Below are 16,590 nucleotides of genomic sequence, written 5' to 3'. Positions count from 1 at the left end.
ATGCTTGTGTGGAGATAAGTCCCCTCTCTGTACCCCTAGTCCTGGGACTTAGCACTCTGTGGTAGCTCAAGGGCTAGTTAAAAAATGAAATTGATCAAGGTGCCCAAGAGAAAAAAGGAGTGTTGCCCATTATCTGCTTTTACATATGAAACCCCACTTCTGCTTCCTGCTACAGTTTTCCCTGTTCTCCTTTCTGTATAACCAAGAAGCCATGTATGCTAGATCATTCGTTCATTCATGCATTCATTCAATAAGTATTCACTGACTATGCCCCACAGCTGGAAGTGAGGTAGCAGGAAGGGGGTGGTGTGTATGTACAAAGATGTACAATTCAGTCAATCACTGCCCTCGAAAACTTCTCAGTCTCACATTTCACTGGGCTCTTACCCTTCAGGAAGTTTTACAAAATTCTGAATGGTTTTGTAGCCGTAAAGATCTTTGGGTCATCTAGTCAGGCCCTTTGGCTTTACAGATAAGGAAAACAAGACCCTGCAAAGGGAGGTGACTAGCCTAAGATCACAGAGCAGGTTGGAGGCAGGGCTGGACTAGAGCCCCAAGTTCCTCCGGGATCCCCCTGCATGGCCAGGCCCAGTTTTACCTTGAGTCCTCACCAGCAGCTCTGTCACAAACCACACCCGAGGGTGGGACATCATTCTATCTATTGGGTTTTGGCTTCAAGGCAATGAGTAGTAAAAATGAAATTAAAACACGAGTGCCTCAAGTTCCCTGAAGCCTAGTCCCTGCCTGGGGCTGCTGTCTGGGGTGGGTCCCGAGTCGGGGTCCCCATAGTGGTGCAGTCCTCCGCAGTCATTCACTGCGCGCTCTTGAGGGTTCCTCATTTCTTCCGTGGCTCTTGCCAAATGCATGCACTGCTTAAGCATTGTGGGTGAATTGGAATTGACGTAACTCCCTCTCAAAGCGTGCCAGTTGTAGCTTGTGCTGAAAGATTTCTATTATTGATGAGCTCCAGCCAATACAATAAAGGGCAGGGAACCGGCTTGATGGTTTTACAGATCCTGACCTCTTTCCCCCTAACGGCCCTAAACGAGAGTCTCTGCCTTGTTTTACTAAGTAGGACATATTCTCGTTTACCTATTGCTATCGGCCGTCTACTTAGACAACATAAAGGCAGGGTTTCCTGCAGTGGTGGTGGGGGGGGGCGGCCTGCCAGCCCTGCCGCTAACTTGCTGGGTGGCTCTTGGCAAGTCCCTTTCCTCTGAGTCTATGTTCCCTTCTCGGTACGCGCGGGGTGAAGCAGAATAATGTTCAGGTCACTTCCGTATGAACAGATGCGCTGACAGATGGGACTCAAGTCCGCAGGGTGGGTCCACGTGGCCAGCGCGCAGCCCGCGGTCCGGTGCACTGGGCCTCCCCTCACCGCCACAGATGCCTGCTTCTGCCCAAGAGCACGAGGTGCTTCCCCGCCAGAGGAAAGCCAGTGCCGCATGCGCGGGAACGAAATCGGGCGGCGAAGGCCTTTCCGCCCAGGGCTCGGGCGGGGCTGCGCCCCCGCGCTGCAGGGAGCGGCAGCCGAAGCTCCAGCGCCTGCGGCGCCGCGGGGCGCGCGCGTGCGCGGACAGGCTCCAGGGCCGGGTGGGGCGGGGGCCGGCGCGGCGTGAGGCGGGGAGAGGCGGTGCCAGGCGGCCCGGCCAGCACGCGCGGGGCGGGCGGTGTTCGAATGCGCTGACGTTCCACTGTCCGCGCCCCCCGCTCCCTCCCTCTGCCCCTCCCTCGGAAGACCCCCGGACGGAACCGATCGCGGCTGGTTTGAGCTGGTGCGTCTCCATGACGACACGCCCGGCGCTATAAGTAGCGGCGTGGCGGCGGCATCGGGCTTTGTCAGTCCCTGCAGCCTCCGCCGCCGGCCGCCCCTCAGCCAGCAGCTCCAGCGCCACCTCGGGCCGGCGGTCCTCCGGCGGGAGGTAGCGAGGCGGGCGGGCGGGCGGGCGGGCGGCTGACTGGGCGCGGCGGAGGCGGCGGGGACAGCGCCGGAGCAGCCGAGCCGCTCTTCCGCGTCCCCTCTGCGGCATCTCTATGGGGCCCGCCCGCGGCGCCCATGCGCTCTAAGGTGAGAGGGGTCGGGGGCCGCTGGGGGAGGGACAGGCCACGTGTCCCTGCGCGGCCGGCCTGCCGGGCTTCCGGTGGCCGGGGCCCCGAGCCGGGAGGACCCGCCGGCTCCCGCTGCACCTCCGAGACCGGTGCCCGCCGTTGGTAGGAGAGGAGCCGGGGCCCGGCCGGAGCACACGTGGTCGCCGAGCCCGCCGCGGTGGGGGAGTGCGCGGCCGGCCGGAGCCCCGCGACCTTGGTAAGCCGCTTCCCCTCCCGGCTTCGGCTCTCTGCTGTTCGGTCGGGGCGCTGCCTGGGCCCCACGGCGGCCGCCTCCCGGTGACGCAGCCCCGGCCCTACCTTCCGTTCCTCCGGCCCTAAGACTGTCAGGGCCTGGTGGAGATCTAGTCCATTATCTGTTTTACATTTATTCCCAAATGACGTCAGCCCTACCGGAAGCCCTGAGAAGGCCCGTTGGTTCCTTCAACCGCATTTTTTTTGTGTGTTTTTTTTGAAAGCCCTTGTGGCGCGCTCGGCAGCAGGTGCAGGGGAGGTGTGGAGCGAGCCTTTCGAGATCTCCAGACTGTGGTCTGAGACTGTCACCTCTAATGTTCATTTTTATAAGCCTGCTTCCCTGCGCTTCCTAAAAATCCTAGTTCTCATTTCTCTGACCCCTGTGTAGCAGCCCGTGGGAGTAGCTAGAGGTAAGGTAGCCTTGTGGTAACTTTGATAATACTCAGCCGGTCCTTACGTACTTGTGCTTAAGGGATCTTTGAGTGATTTTGTGATTTAAGGAGAGCCGAGAATATTCAAATCCTATTCAGGCAAACAGACATGCGCATGGAAGGCAGCCCCAAGATTTTCAAAAAAGACCGATTGTGTTCTAGAATCTTAAATAATCAGTGCGAGTTTTGATAGTAGAATCTCAAAAATGTCTGGGGAGGACAAAGAATATGCTGACTTTTTGGTTCAGACCTCGTACTGAGCATCATTTAATTGGTTTGTGAACGTTTCTGTTTGAATTCATTCATGTCTCTTTCAGCTGAACTTTGTTACAGAAAAGATGTTCTTAGGTGAAATTTCTTTGTATCACAAGTTTTTGTTTAAATAGATAGTAAAGCAAAATGCTTAATGCTGCGTTTCAAAGAAAGGAAAAACTTTCCAAGTTTAAACCTGAAAGTTGCTTTAAAGATATTTAACAAGATTCTAAATAACCTAATCTGTCACCATTTGAGACTGTTTATTAGCCAGTTGTAAATGTTACATAGACAAAAATATAGGTTTGCTGGCATTAGTCTCGCACTTTCCCCTAGGGGTGCTTTAAGCAACTTATGAGGGTGACAGTGCCCAAAAGTCACGTTAGATTCGGTCTTCAAACAGGTTCTGCCGCGCATGGGTTTGGATTTATGGCAGGCCCGTCACCATGGGCCTCTCATAGTGTCCCATGCCAGAGCAAACTGTAGCCCCGAACCATTGCCTGGCCTCCTTTCCCATAGGCTGCAGGCACTGAAGCGGGCTGCACAGTGGAAAAAAAGAAACCCTACCTGGCAGAATTTAAATAGGTTAAAAACCAATCATTTAAAAGTAACTTAATATGTCTGCTCCAACCAGATCACAGTAGAGGGTCCCAGACAGAGCGAGAGAAAAATGTAGAACAAAAAATCAAGATCATAAAAAAGACCAGATTTACGGGCCTGATAGAGGCTGGAGGAACCCTCAAGACTGTGGCCCTAAGACACCCCTCTGGCTTGGGATAGCAGCCATTCCCAGAAACTACCTTTCAGCCAAGCAATAAGACAGGCCTATAAAATTTTAACGGTAACACCTGAAAAGAATGTGCTCTGTACAACAGACAATTATACGAGACCAAAAGGGCAACATTTGCCCAGAAGTAAAAATGAGAAGTTAGAAAGGGGTAGGAAAACCAGATGAAAGGAGATGGGGGAAATGCAGACATTATAGGGATTTCAACCAATGTCACAGAACACTTTACAATTTGCTGAATGGAAAACTAATTTGCTCTGAAAATTTTGACGTAAAACACAATACAATATTAAATAACTGTTAAACACCAATGTCACGTTTCACAAAGGCCAAGAACAGTGACTTTTACCATTTTTGCTTATTTTCGTAACCCATAAAGTTGGTCAAAAATTACTCCTGCACGATTATCGTTCATAGCTAAGCAAATACTAGACTGCCTGTAAGGACAGTTCAGGTTGCCACAGCTACTAATTTGGTCAGCTGCACCAGTTCGAGGATGCTGATTTCTGATCGGATACCGCAACTGTAATACAAAATGTTAGCATGCGCAAGACATTTCTGTGATGCCTTTTAGTCACTGAGAATTACTTTGTATAAGATTTAGCCAAAGTCGGAAATGGCAGGATGTTCATATGGTAACTTTTTTGATAGTGGCTGTAGTGCCATTTTAAGTTTCTAAGAGCTGAAACTGTTCCAGGAAGTAAAGCAGGCTGACCGTTATAAAGCCTTTTTTCCCCCCATATCAACGCACTGAGTGCAGATAAACTTATGAGACCTCATGCTATACTGTTTCGGCATGAATCTTTGAAATACTTATTTTGAGATGTATAGTGCTAGCTATGGAATTTTGGTGTGCTGTTTTGGAAAATCCTAAAATTTTGAATCCATGGCATCATTGGATACTGCGGAGGTAGATGGAGTCATGTGAGTTACACCTAAGAGTAATTTGGATTCCCAAGACAGTGACTGACTGACTGACTGACTGACTTTGGGTGCCTTACCTACTGTGTGCGTGTGCAGTCAGTGCCTGGTCCTGATATTCCCGAACGTGTGATGTGTTCCTAAGGTAGACAGCAAATTCTGTGTGTTTCTATTGTAGCAGAACGTTCCCACTGCTGGACCAAGGGTACAAGGTTATTAATCAGTGGAACGTGGAATTCCTGGAGAATTGCCTTTGTGAAAAGCTGGAAATAGTTTGTTTAAAATCTCTCTTACAGTTTTCCATGTAAGTATTCAATTTACACTTTTGTCGCAGGTTGATCTTTTTAAAAATCACATTGCTAAGCGGTTTTTTTGTGTTTCAGAGGACATCCAGACACCATGAACAACTTCAGTAATGAAGAGTTTGACTGCCATTTCCTTGATGAAGGTTTTACTGCCAAGGACATTCTGGACCAAAAAATTAATGAAGTTTCTTCTTCGGTAAGTACGTTAGGACGCTGCTGGCAGTGCAGCTGTGTGGGCATCGGGCAGAAGAATGGGAAACTTCAGTGAGGTCTTGAAGAAATGTAATGGAGCGTTCATGTCTCGTTAGGGACTTTAGAAAGTAATTGGCTGTGGATTGCCCAGTAATAACAGTGATACACACATCAGTGACTAGACTCAAAGAGTGGTATTCATTGAGAGTGATGGGGCCTCAGAAGGGAGGCGGCATTTTAATTTGGCGTCTTGGAAGGGAAATGGTTACTTATAAGAGTTCCAAAGAGTAAACCTGTAACCGCTTTTATTTTAGGATGATAAAGATGCCTTCTATGTTGCGGACCTTGGAGACATCCTGAAGAAACACCTGAGGTGGTTAAAAGCTCTCCCTCGTGTCACCCCCTTTTATGCAGTCAAATGTAATGACAGCAGAGCCATAGTGAAGACCCTGGCTGCCATTGGGACAGGATTTGACTGTGCTAGCAAGGTAAGCAGAAGCAGCAGGATTTGGAAATGAATGTATCAGATGACCCCGTTTCCCCAAAGCAGATCATAGTTCTAGGTCTAGGACAGTAGGTGCTAATGGGGAAGTGACAGCTTCTCGTGTTCTGTTTACTGATTCCGTGCATTAGCTACATATGAATAGTGTGATGCCACACTTTTTTTTCAGACTGAAATACAGTTGGTGCAGAGTCTCGGTGTGCCTCCAGAGAGGATAATCTACGCAAATCCTTGTAAACAAGTATCTCAAATTAAGTATGCTGCCAGTAATGGAGTTCAGATGATGACTTTTGATAGCGAGGTGGAGCTGATGAAAGTTGCCAGGGCACATCCAAAGGCAAAGTGAGTTCTTCCTCCGTTTGAAGGAAGGTGGGGTGTGGGAGGTATATATTCGGCCCATGCTCAAATTTTCAATTATTTAGTTTCTGTAGTCATCTGTGTGTAGTGGGTTAGAGACAGAGTAGAAAATAACTTAAATCCTCTTTGATTGATAGGAGCCCTGGTGGTACGGTGGTTAAGAGCTCAGCTGGTAACCAAAAGGTTGGCAGTTCGAATCCACCAGCCACTCCTTCAAAAAGCCCCATGGTGCAGTTCTGCTCTGTTCTATAGGGTCGCTATAAGTCAGAATTGACTCAGCAGTGGGCTTGGTTTTGTTTTTTTATTGACTAGTAGAACCATATTAGACTCAAACCAGAGTAGCTGAGCCGATATTTAAGAAGGGGCGCTCTTTAGGTAAGCGTAAGTGATGTGTTGTCCTCAGTCTTTTGTACTTTTCTTGCTTTCAGGTTGGTTTTGCGGATTGCCACTGATGATTCCAAAGCAGTCTGTCGCCTGAGTGTTAAATTTGGTGCCACACTCAAAACCAGCAGGCTTCTTTTAGAACGAGCTAAAGAGCTGAATATTGACGTCGTCGGTGTCAGGTGAGATCTTGTGGGTGGCGTAATTAGCAGCTTAAGAAATTAGGCAGTTGGATTTTAGACATTTTCTCCCCCTGTAAAGGGTGATTTAAGAAATAGTGAGAATCAGTTTGTTTTCCATTTTCTTTCTTTTACTCCAGCTTCCATGTGGGAAGTGGCTGTACCGACCCTGAGACCTTTGTGCAAGCAATCTCTGATGCCCGCTGTGTCTTCGACATGGGAGTAAGTATATGTAAACCTCAAGTGCCAGGGCCAGTTCAATGCAGTGGGGTGGGCTGGACTGGTGATAACTAGTTTTCGTCTATCTGCTACATATATATATTTTATTACTTGTTAAAATCTAGCTGTGTGATTGACTTCTTACTTTTCTTAACTCTAGGATGAGGTTGGTTTCAACATGTATCTGCTGGATATTGGTGGTGGCTTTCCTGGATCTGAGGATGTGAAGCTTAAATTTGAAGAGGTACTTTATAACAAAACTAATATTAACTGTTTTAGCAGTTAAAAAAAATATATATTTCAAAGCTTAAGTATTTTAGCTAATATCAAAAGGGCTATACACATGTATGAGTTGATTTTTCCAAAATTTTGGGTGCCAGCTGATTACAGTAAGAATGTTTTTTTTTTTTTTTAAATGTTAACTCATACTTTGTTTATAATTAGCTTCCTGTAGAAATACTAGAGAACGTACTGACTTTAGTATGTCATTACCCCAAATGTGCTTTGCAACAATTTGTAATTCCTTCCCTTACAATACTTTTTAATGTCTAGTCACATCGGAAGTTAAACCATTATATGTGGTGCTTGAGTTTTTAAAATAGATGTGTTCTTCAAAAATCATGTGAGGTAGGCAGGATAGAAATTTTTTTATCCTTTTGATGTGTATTTGCTGAATAAAAATACTTGAGCAAGTATTTGGTAATACTTGGTAATAAATTTGTTTTGTACTTTTTTTTTTTCTATTTTTAAATAGACTTTATTTCTTAGAGCAGTTTTAGGTTTACAAAGACATTGTACAGAGAGTACGTAGAGTTCCCATCTTCCCCTGCAGTTTCCCCTAGTGTTAATATCTTGCATTCCTGTGGTACATTTGTTAAACAGTGGAACTAATATGGATATGTTGTTATTAACTGAAGTCCATAGTTTACATTAGAGTTTACTTCCTGTGTTGTACACTGCTCTAAAAATGCACTGTATGTTTTGTACTATCTCTTGATAATTGGAAGAAAGGCCTGGCAGTCTGCTTCTGAAAAGCCAGTGAAAACCCTCTGACACACATGGAGTCACCATGAGTCAGAATTGACTCAACCTCAACTCATTTAATACTCATAGCATCTTGCTCTAGGGATAGAAAGGGTATCTGGAGGGGAGTCAAAATAAAACTACAAGGATATACAGACTGGCTTTTAGGGAGATCTTTATTTTGCTTTTTTTACTTGATGACAAACCTTTCTGCTGATGGTTTCTCTGAATTGTTTTTTATTACATTGTGTTAACGAAGTACTGTAATCTTTCTCCTCCGTGGGAATTTCCCCATAACGAATGACGACTCTGTTGTGTCTCATTCTCACAGATCACCAGTGTAATCAATCCAGCATTGGACAAGTATTTTCCGTCAGATTCTGGAGTGAAAATCATAGCTGAGCCAGGCAGATACTACGTTGCATCAGCTTTCACTCTAGCCGTTAATATCATCGCCAAGAAACTTGTGCTAAAGGAACAGACAGGCTCTGATGGTATGTATAAAGGGCACAGTCATTGCGTATATAACTGAAATGTGGCTGTCAAAAGGTCCTGATTAGGCTTACTCTGCCTTTCCAGATGAAGATGAATCAAGTGAACAGACCTTTATGTACTACGTGAATGATGGAGTATATGGGTCATTTAATTGCATCCTTTATGATCACGCACATGTCAAGCCTCTTCTGCAAAAGGTAACTTCCGAGCTAATGTTTTGTCTAAAACAAGATGATTGGGCATAGCAAACGTAAGTAGCACCTTTCTCTCTGTGTCTTTTAAACGTAGAGACCCAAGCCAGATGAGAAGTACTATTCATCTAGCATATGGGGGCCAACGTGTGATGGCCTTGATCGGATCGTTGAGCGCTGTGACCTGCCAGAAATGCATGTGGGTGATTGGATGCTGTTTGAAAACATGGGTGCTTACACAGTTGCTGCTGCTTCTACTTTCAATGGGTTCCAGAGGCCAACTATCTACTACGTGATGTCCGGGCCAACGTGGTTAGTAGCCATAATACCTTCTTGATTTGTGTTTGTGCTTGTCTGTTGGATTAAGCCATTTCCAAATAGTTTTTGTTCCTATATTAAGAATATATGCGCTATAGAAAATTTGGAAAATACAGAAAAACGAGAAGTTCCCCCAGTAAATACTCCCGTACTTGTGTTTCTTTTCAGATTGGTCCCATGGTATGACCTTTTAGGCACGAATGCTTAGGGATTTCTGCATGATTAGATTATTGTGGTTATGGCACGGGATTTGTGTTTTCCTGAAATGCTTGTCTGAGAAATACCTTGAATTGCTTCCTAATGACGTAGTGACCAAGGAAGTAAGCTCACCCAGTGAATAAGTTATTCCCGTTTGATGCTGCCCAGCTGTGGGTGACTCAGCATTTGAATATGCCACTTCTGTGTCTCCCAGGCCACTCATGCAGCAAATCAGGCGCCACGACTTCTCCCGTGACGTAGAGGAGCATGATGTCGGCACTCTGCCTGTGTCTTGTGCTTGGGAAAGTGGAATGAAACGCCATCCAGCAAGCCGTGCTTCAGCTAGCATTAACGTGTAGATACCCTTTTCGTAGCTGTTAACTGCGAGTTTAGCTTGAATTAAGGGATCCGGGGGGACCATTTAACTTAATTATTGCTAGTTTTGAAATGGCTTTGTAAGAGTAGGATTGGCACAGATGCAACAATATGGAAGACTAGGAGATGGGGTCACACTTATCTGTGTTCCTATGGAAACTATTTGAATATTTGTTTTATATGCATTTTTATTCATTTTTCAGACATGCTACTAAAGAATGCACCCAGCTGCTGAGCAAGCATTTGTAGCTTGTCCAGTGGCAGAATGGGCCAAAAGCTTAGTGTCGTGACCTGTTTTAAAAATAAAGTATCTTGAAATGATTGGGTATTGGAAAGTTTTTACATTGTGTCCGTTCTAAACAGTTGGCCTTCAGTGTTGCTGTAGAAACAGGGATGAAAGTTCTTCCCACAAGCTGAGAAAACTGTACGAGGGAAGATGTTTTTCCGTATTTTGAGAATCCGTTGAAATGCCTTCTTCCTGTGAGGGGGGATTTTTATTTTGAGTAAATAGAATCCTAGGTAAGGTTTGCTGTGGATTCTCACAGATAGCCGGTCTAGCCCATGTATGGGTAGAAGGAAGAGGGCAGATGAGCTGACGTACCGCTCTCTACTGCTGACGGTGTGGGTGTCTGCTGTTAATGAGTCAGCCCACGCTGAGTCTGCCCCTTGCTGAGGAACATCACTGCGCTCAGCTGGCCTCTTCCTGCCAGTACCCAGGGGAGGTGCGTGAGGAATACTGAGCCTTGCCTGCATAGACCCTAGACATTCCCACCTTCACTCACTCTCGAGACAAGTTACACAGTTAGAATGTTAGAAATAAAGTACATTTGGCAGTTTCTACATTGAACAGTTCTGTGTACTGTAGATTTTCACCTTCTCTGACATTGAGCACTGGCCTTACGTGTTCTTTTCTCTCTCACTCAACTTGTGCCCTGCCCCCAAAACGGTGGCAGGTTCTCATACTATTTAACCCTCAGAATGGAAACTTTTGGATCTCTACTGTAGCTGCACGGTTAAGCCACCAGTCTCTGAGCAGCATGGAGTATCATACTAGCTTCGTTAAGAGAAGCATTGAAAGATAGCAGATGGGAGCGCTAAGGAATACTGCAGCTGTCTTCATCAGAGGTGGCGGCCTAAGTGAAAGGTTAAAACCAAACCTACTGTCGTTGAGTCGTTTCTGACTCAGCAGCCCCATAGGGTTTCCAAAGCTGTAAATCTTCAAGGAAGCAGATTGCCACATTTTTCTCCTGCGGAGCTGCTGGTGGTTTCAAACCATCATCCTTTCAGTTAGCAGTTCAGCGCTTTAACCATGGTGTGCCACCGTGCTGTTAAATCTGCCAAAGGAGTTGAGGAAAGGAAAGGGTAGTTCTTGCATAAGAAGAGCCATCTTCCCCCGATCTGGTTTCCAAGCAGTGGACACAGAAGCTCATAGCTAAGAATCGTTAGCATTTTCCCTCTTGCTTGGCTGCCCTAGACTGTGGCTTGGCTTGTCACCTGACCTGATCTCATTTCCGTGACCTACACAAATGGCTTTAGTAGCCAAAATAGAAGAATTAGACTAATGAGAAACCACAAAGAAAGTAGATTCTGACTGGGGTAAGAGACTGGAAGGAAGTAATCAGCTTTCAAGTGTATCTTGTGCCTCCAGTGAGGACATCCTCATTCAGTTCTGGTGTGTTAGGATAACTATCAGACCTCCCCAAAACCACCAGGTCTGAGCTGATGCCGCTAGCTTTGTATTCAGAATACACAAGGCAATTCATGTTGAGTGTACTACACACCAAGAAATTTGACCTGAGACACCAGACAGACTCATGGCAATTTCGACTAATGAGTCCATGTGCTGCAGAGTCATCAAATCTTAAACTCTGGTAAATTCATTCTATTTCAAAAAGGAAGAGATCCCCAAGATCCCTCGTTAGCGATTGCGTTAGGTGAGATTGAGCGATTCAGCTCGCAAATGAGTAATACTAAGGGCTTGGAAGCTGCTCTAAGTCTCAGCCAATTAGGTAAAATGTAATTCAAGCCAGCTGTTGCCAGTGCCAGTGGGGAGAGAAATAGCCCCAGGTAATCCCACACCACACACTCTATAGCTTCTGAACCCTCCCTCCTGACCACAGCTTGGCACAGGCATTCAGGAATGCCAGAGGGCCAGGTCCTGCTAAGGCTGGGCTTGGGTCTGTAAGACGACGTGGCCTGGCTAGGGCTGAGTGGCTTTCCCCGGGACGACCTAGACTAATGGAACAGAATTGGGAACCTAGAAATAAAGGTAAACACATTCTCATAGTTGTAGACGTTTCTTTTCTATTTGGGATCTGGCAAGCGAATTTGGCATAAAAGAGGACAGCCAGACAGTGTCTGGGGATATATTAAACTCCTCCCAAGTACTGCCCTTTAGGAACCTCTTGAAGTTCTAGTTTGGAGTGCTTGGTTATGTCTTTCCATATCATTAAAGATGATACTGTCTGGTCATGCACAGATACCGGATGTTTCTAGATGTATGATTTGAAGTGAATACAGCTCTGCTTCCGCCGCTGCTTTGTCCAGGGAGCAGGTGCGTTTTTCTTTTGGGATAGCTGGGGTCTGTCTACACAGAAGCCCCATTGCGGGAGAAGCCCCATTGCGGGGTGAGCGGGTGGGATCCAGGAGAGGAAAGGGGAGTGATTGGTGGTCAGAGGTAAAGGCAGTTCTGTTCAAACCCGGCAGGCTATGCATTCGAATCACTTGAACTTAAAAAGTACAGATTGCTGGTCTCCACCCCAAACTCTTTGAGGAGAGGGTGGTGGTGGGTCGCTTGAGTAATAACCAGTTGGAAAAATGTCAAAGGATCCTCAATTAACCAAAATAAATTCCAGATAGATGGAAGTTTCAAATGTAACAAATTAGACCATAAAAATTAAGAAAACATTTGAAGGCAAAACGCAAGGGACGAACAGGGAAAAATACAACATGAAAAGGGCTAATTTTCTTCATATGAAAAAAGCTCCAATAAATCAGTAAAAGAATAATAACAGAGAGTGGGCAAAACAGAAAAGAAAATAACAGCCTTTAAACACAAAGATTTTCAAACTCAAAAGAAATGCATGTTAAAACTATGAGAATCTGTTTCTTACCTTCAGATTGGCAAATATTCTTTTTAAAAAGTTCCTAAGCATGTTGAGTAAACAGGTACGCTCACACATTTTTGGTGGGAAAGTAAATTGCAGGGACAATCTCTTTGGAGGGCAATTTGGTAATCTTAAAAACAATCCACATTATCTTTGACGCAGCAATTGTGAGTGTTTCTCTGACAGAAATACTCTCACAAGGCTAGTCACTGTGGCGGTGACTGTAACAGCATGTATTAGAAGCAGCCCATAGCCCATCCATCAAGACGGCAATGCTGAAACGGTGTTTAAAGAATGAGATAGATCTGCAGGTACCATACAGAACAATCTCCACGCTTAGTGAAAAAGCAAGGTGAGGAACACTACGTAATATGATACTATGTGTGAAAAGCCAAAACCAAAACCCAAACAGCAAACTTTGTGCATGTGTTTGTGCATGTGTGTGCACAAATAGACTTACATAGGCATAGAATATTTCTGGAAGAACTTAGAAGAAACTGGTAACAGTGGTTGCCTCTAGGCAGGAGAATTGGAGGCCTGGGGGACAAGGGTAGGAGATTTATACCGCTTATTTTACAAGCGTATGTTACTGATTTTAAAGGAATTATAAAATAATCTTCCCAGGTGAAGAGAGGCTCAGAGATAAATTCCTCCAGTCGCACAGAGAGTAAGCAGAGGCAGGATTGACTGACACCAGGTCAGATGACTCCAGCGTTCAGCGTTTTTTTTTTTACCTACCCTGAGGACATGCTGTTGAATAGCTAGAGAGATTTCGGGGGCAGGTGGACTGGCTCAGTGGGACCTGGGTGGGATTGGCCAAGGCTTGATTCTCAACTTTGTAGGCCCAGAAACTCCAGCTGGTCAGAGTCTAGCTGGGCTGGATCATGCCAACCTAGCTTATAAGGCTGATGGAGGCAGAGGACCCAAGAGGGAGCTAACACTGGAAACACTCCCGCATCCTGCGACGTTGAGCTGGTGGCTAACCCCCATAGAGGGTACTATCTGCCCTGTCAGAGGTTGCCTGGGGTCAGAGTCAGATCTGGCTGTGGCACTGCCCATCACGGACCGGTGTGCACCAAGGGGCATGCCAGAAACTGGAGGACAGGCCTACTCATGCCTTCCAAGAGCCCTCTCTCTAGCCTCCTGGCTGACCATCCCTTTGTGCCTTCTTGCAGGTGGAACCCCCCGGCCGACCTAGCCCTCACTCAGCTTGTCTTTAGTAGTTATGTGCTCCCCACACCCCATACAATGGCCCACTAAACAGTCATCTTTCATTTCTACACAAATTCAGTCCTTGGTGGTTTTCCTAAGTTATTCTAAGTGGCTGACTGGTCACCTTCTCCAAGTTAGGAGGCTTTTCTGGCCATTATCCCATACTTCCTTCAGCGTGGCCCAGCTTCAGGGTTCTCTTGGCCCAGCTGGAGCACTGTCCCCTGAAGGTGAGAGTCACCCTTTCCAAACCAGGCTCTGTGTTGACCTGGGGGTCCTGAGGAGCCTCAGCCACTTGGGTGTGAAGGTCAGAGAGAGCAAGTGGGGGTTCTGTCCCTCCTCTGTTTCAAACAGTTTTATTATACATCGGGTTTTGAGATAGGATGTCATTTGAACAAAAGGCTTGGCTGAGTCCTCCCAGGCTCTTCTTTTTTTTATGGCTGTGGCAAAGCCCAGAAAGGGTGAGTGACTCATCCAAGGTAAGTGAGAGGGAGGAAGAAGGACTTGAGTTAGTACAGAGGTCTGCCTCTCTGGCTGGGCTCTGCTCTTGGCCGCTTATTGGAAAACACAAACAAAAAACTATGACCAAGATGAGCCAGTCTCTTCTGTTTCACCAAGGGTGAGAATGACATTTCACTAGTACTGGCAGCCTCTTGGCTCCTGGCCTCTGCTCTCTCCCAACCTCATTCCCTGCCCAGGGTGGTGGCAGGCAGGGGCAGCCAGAGCTTCTGCAGCTGCGGAGCTCAGCAGAGGCTGACACTTTGAGCTGCGTTTTTGCCATGGGCTTAAGCCTGGAGCTGGGCAGACCCAGCCCATCCTGCGCCCCACCCCTCACTAGTGACAAGGGAGGCTAATAGTGCCCACGTGGAAGCGGTGGTGTGAGGGAGGATCCATGAAGCTCGGGACTTAGGGCACCGAGTGAAAACACTCAGAAATTCTTGCTGGCATTAGGGGTTGGAGGATTTAATCCATACTCATTGCAGCCTCTAGAAAGAGGAGAAAGGTCAGGACAACCCGTGCTGTCTCTTGCCCAGGGATTACTGAGGTAGAGCCTTAGCCCTGATGACTTTCCCTGCTGCCGGTCTGGGGTATGAGGGATGAGCACAGAGGTGGCTATGGCCACAGGGGGCTCAGTGACTGGGAAGAGGCTTAGTGGGCAGGGGTCAGGCAGATGGTCAGAATCTTTGGTGAGAGGGGTGGCTGCGCCATTAGAGCCATGTGCCCCAACCCTGGTGGTGGCCTGTGAGATGGCCTGGTCCCCTCCAGCTGCTAACCTGCTCTGGGGGCTGTGCAGGCTCAGGCTCCATGGCCTTGCCAAGTTGTGTTGCCAGATTTAACAAAAACAAGATATTGCACTGTACATACTTATACTGAAAATTCTTTGTTGTTTACCTGGAATCCAGATTTAAATGGCTGCCCTGTATTTATAAGGTCGCTCTGAGTCAGAATCGACTTGATGGTAATGGGTTTTTATTGACGAGGTTCTGGGAGGACTGGGAACCAGGGGCCTGACCCCAGCTACTTGTAACACACTTGCTGTGGGGCCCACGGCAAATCAGGGGCTCTTCTGGGCCTCAGTGACCTCATCTGCCAAAAGAGACGGGACAGAAATCTAGAAGGAGGCCCGAAAGGCTCAGAAGCCAGGTTTACCCACCAGGAGGCGCAAGGGATCCACGCATCCTCCACTTGGGCTGCCCTCTCAGCTGCAGCCACTAGGGGGCAACATCACCTCATGCTTAAGGTGACTCTGCTGCTCTGGACTAGGAGTCCTGGTGGTGTGGTAGTTAAGCACTAGGCTGCCAAGGAAGGGTCGGCGGTTCGAACCCACCAGCCCCTTGGCAGGAGAAAGATATATAGCAGTCCCCTTCCGTAAAGATTAAAGCCTTAGAAATCTTATGGGGCATTTCTACTCTGTCCTATAGGGTCACTATGAATTGGAGTCACTTGAGGGTAGATAGGTTTTTTGGTTTTGGCTGCTCTGGAGATGGGCCCCAGCCACTGGGCTGTGAAGGCAGAATAGTGGTCTCATCAGCCCCCGACACCCACCTTCCAGCTTGGCTCAGAGATGGATCTACAATCAGCTACACGGGGTCTCTCAGAGTTCTGAGGAACGAGCTCCAGGCAGCCTTGTCCCCTGACCATGCTATTCCCTGTCCTAAAACTCCTCACGTGCTCCCATAGACTCAAGCCCAGCCCAGCCCTCACCCCCCACTCTCCGCCTCACCCCTGCACCCCAGCACCAGTGAACAACTCGTGGCTCCCTCTCCACAGTTGGTTATTTCATGCCTCCTAGCGACTTGACGGCAATGGGTTTAGCCTTTGTCTTTGCTGGTCCCTCTGCCTGGACCACCTACTCCCTCTCTCAGCCATGGCCTCCTGAAGTGCCCCCAATCCCTTCCCCGTGCCCACAAGCACCTGGAGATTGCTCCACCTGGCCTCTTCCTTTACCACGCTGGTGGCCCTGGTCACTGCCTCCGCTCTGGCTGAGACCCTCTGAGGGCAGACTTTGTGCCTGGCTCTGGGCACCTCTTGCTGCTCATTGGATGGGTGAGTGGTGTTGGGAAGCACAAGTAGGGGGCCATGCCTCAGGTCTGGGTTGTCTCCTAGGCCCCCAGCCTAGCTTAGGTAACAGTACATGTTGAACCTGATCAGCTGTATCCCTCCTCCTCCTTTAAAACCAATAACCAGTTGCCATTTAATTCTTTCTTTCTTTTTTTATTGTGCTTAAGGTGAAAGTCTACAGAGCAAATTAGTTTCTCATTAAATAATTAATACACAAATTGTTTTCATTCAGTCACTTCTGACTCA

General features: G+C 47.2%; 1 protein-coding gene and 1 non-coding gene across 4 annotated transcripts; both read left to right on the top strand.

Moving 5' to 3' along the window:
- The first annotated feature begins 1,939 nt into the window (after positions 1 to 1,939).
- Positions 1,940 to 9,787, top strand: ODC1 (ornithine decarboxylase 1). Of its 3 annotated transcripts, none has more exons than XM_064295028.1 (12): positions 1,940 to 2,068; positions 4,910 to 5,035; positions 5,115 to 5,232; positions 5,543 to 5,716; positions 5,900 to 6,072; positions 6,516 to 6,650; positions 6,788 to 6,869; positions 7,027 to 7,110; positions 8,221 to 8,383; positions 8,469 to 8,581; positions 8,673 to 8,887; positions 9,670 to 9,787. In XM_064295028.1, coding segments are annotated over exons 3-12 (1,242 nt in total). In that variant the 5' UTR covers positions 1,940 to 2,068; positions 4,910 to 5,035; positions 5,115 to 5,130; the 3' UTR covers positions 9,671 to 9,787. The 3 variants fall into 3 exon arrangements, with proteins under 3 accessions (XP_064151098.1, XP_010590212.1, XP_023406193.1); XM_010591910.3 differs by having other exon boundaries at positions 9,306 to 9,787; XM_023550425.2 differs by having other exon boundaries at positions 1,961 to 2,068; positions 4,913 to 5,035; positions 9,306 to 9,787.
- LOC111751202 (small nucleolar RNA SNORA42/SNORA80 family) lies at positions 3,437 to 3,572 on the top strand. The gene has a single exon (XR_002786299.1). It is a non-coding gene; the product is annotated as a small nucleolar RNA SNORA42/SNORA80 family (small nucleolar RNA).
- Positions 9,788 to 16,590: the final 6,803 nt, after the last annotated feature.

This window comes from Loxodonta africana, chromosome 12 (assembly GCF_030014295.1).
Source record: "Loxodonta africana isolate mLoxAfr1 chromosome 12, mLoxAfr1.hap2, whole genome shotgun sequence".
Lineage (NCBI taxonomy): Eukaryota > Metazoa > Chordata > Mammalia > Proboscidea > Elephantidae > Loxodonta > Loxodonta africana.
The sequence above is the reverse complement of the archived record's forward strand: the minus strand, read 5'-3'. Positions and strand labels throughout refer to the sequence as shown.

Coding starts and splice junctions, on each gene's coding strand:
- ODC1 (XM_010591910.3), top strand. CDS start 5,131: ATGAACAACTTCAGTAATGAAGAGTTTGACTGCCATTTCCTTGATGAA. Junction 5,717..5,899: donor GATTTGACTGTGCTAGCAAG/GTAAGCAGAAGC, acceptor CTTTTTTTTCAG/ACTGAAATACAGTTGGTGCA. Junction 7,111..8,220: donor TGAAGCTTAAATTTGAAGAG/GTACTTTATAAC, acceptor TCATTCTCACAG/ATCACCAGTGTAATCAATCC.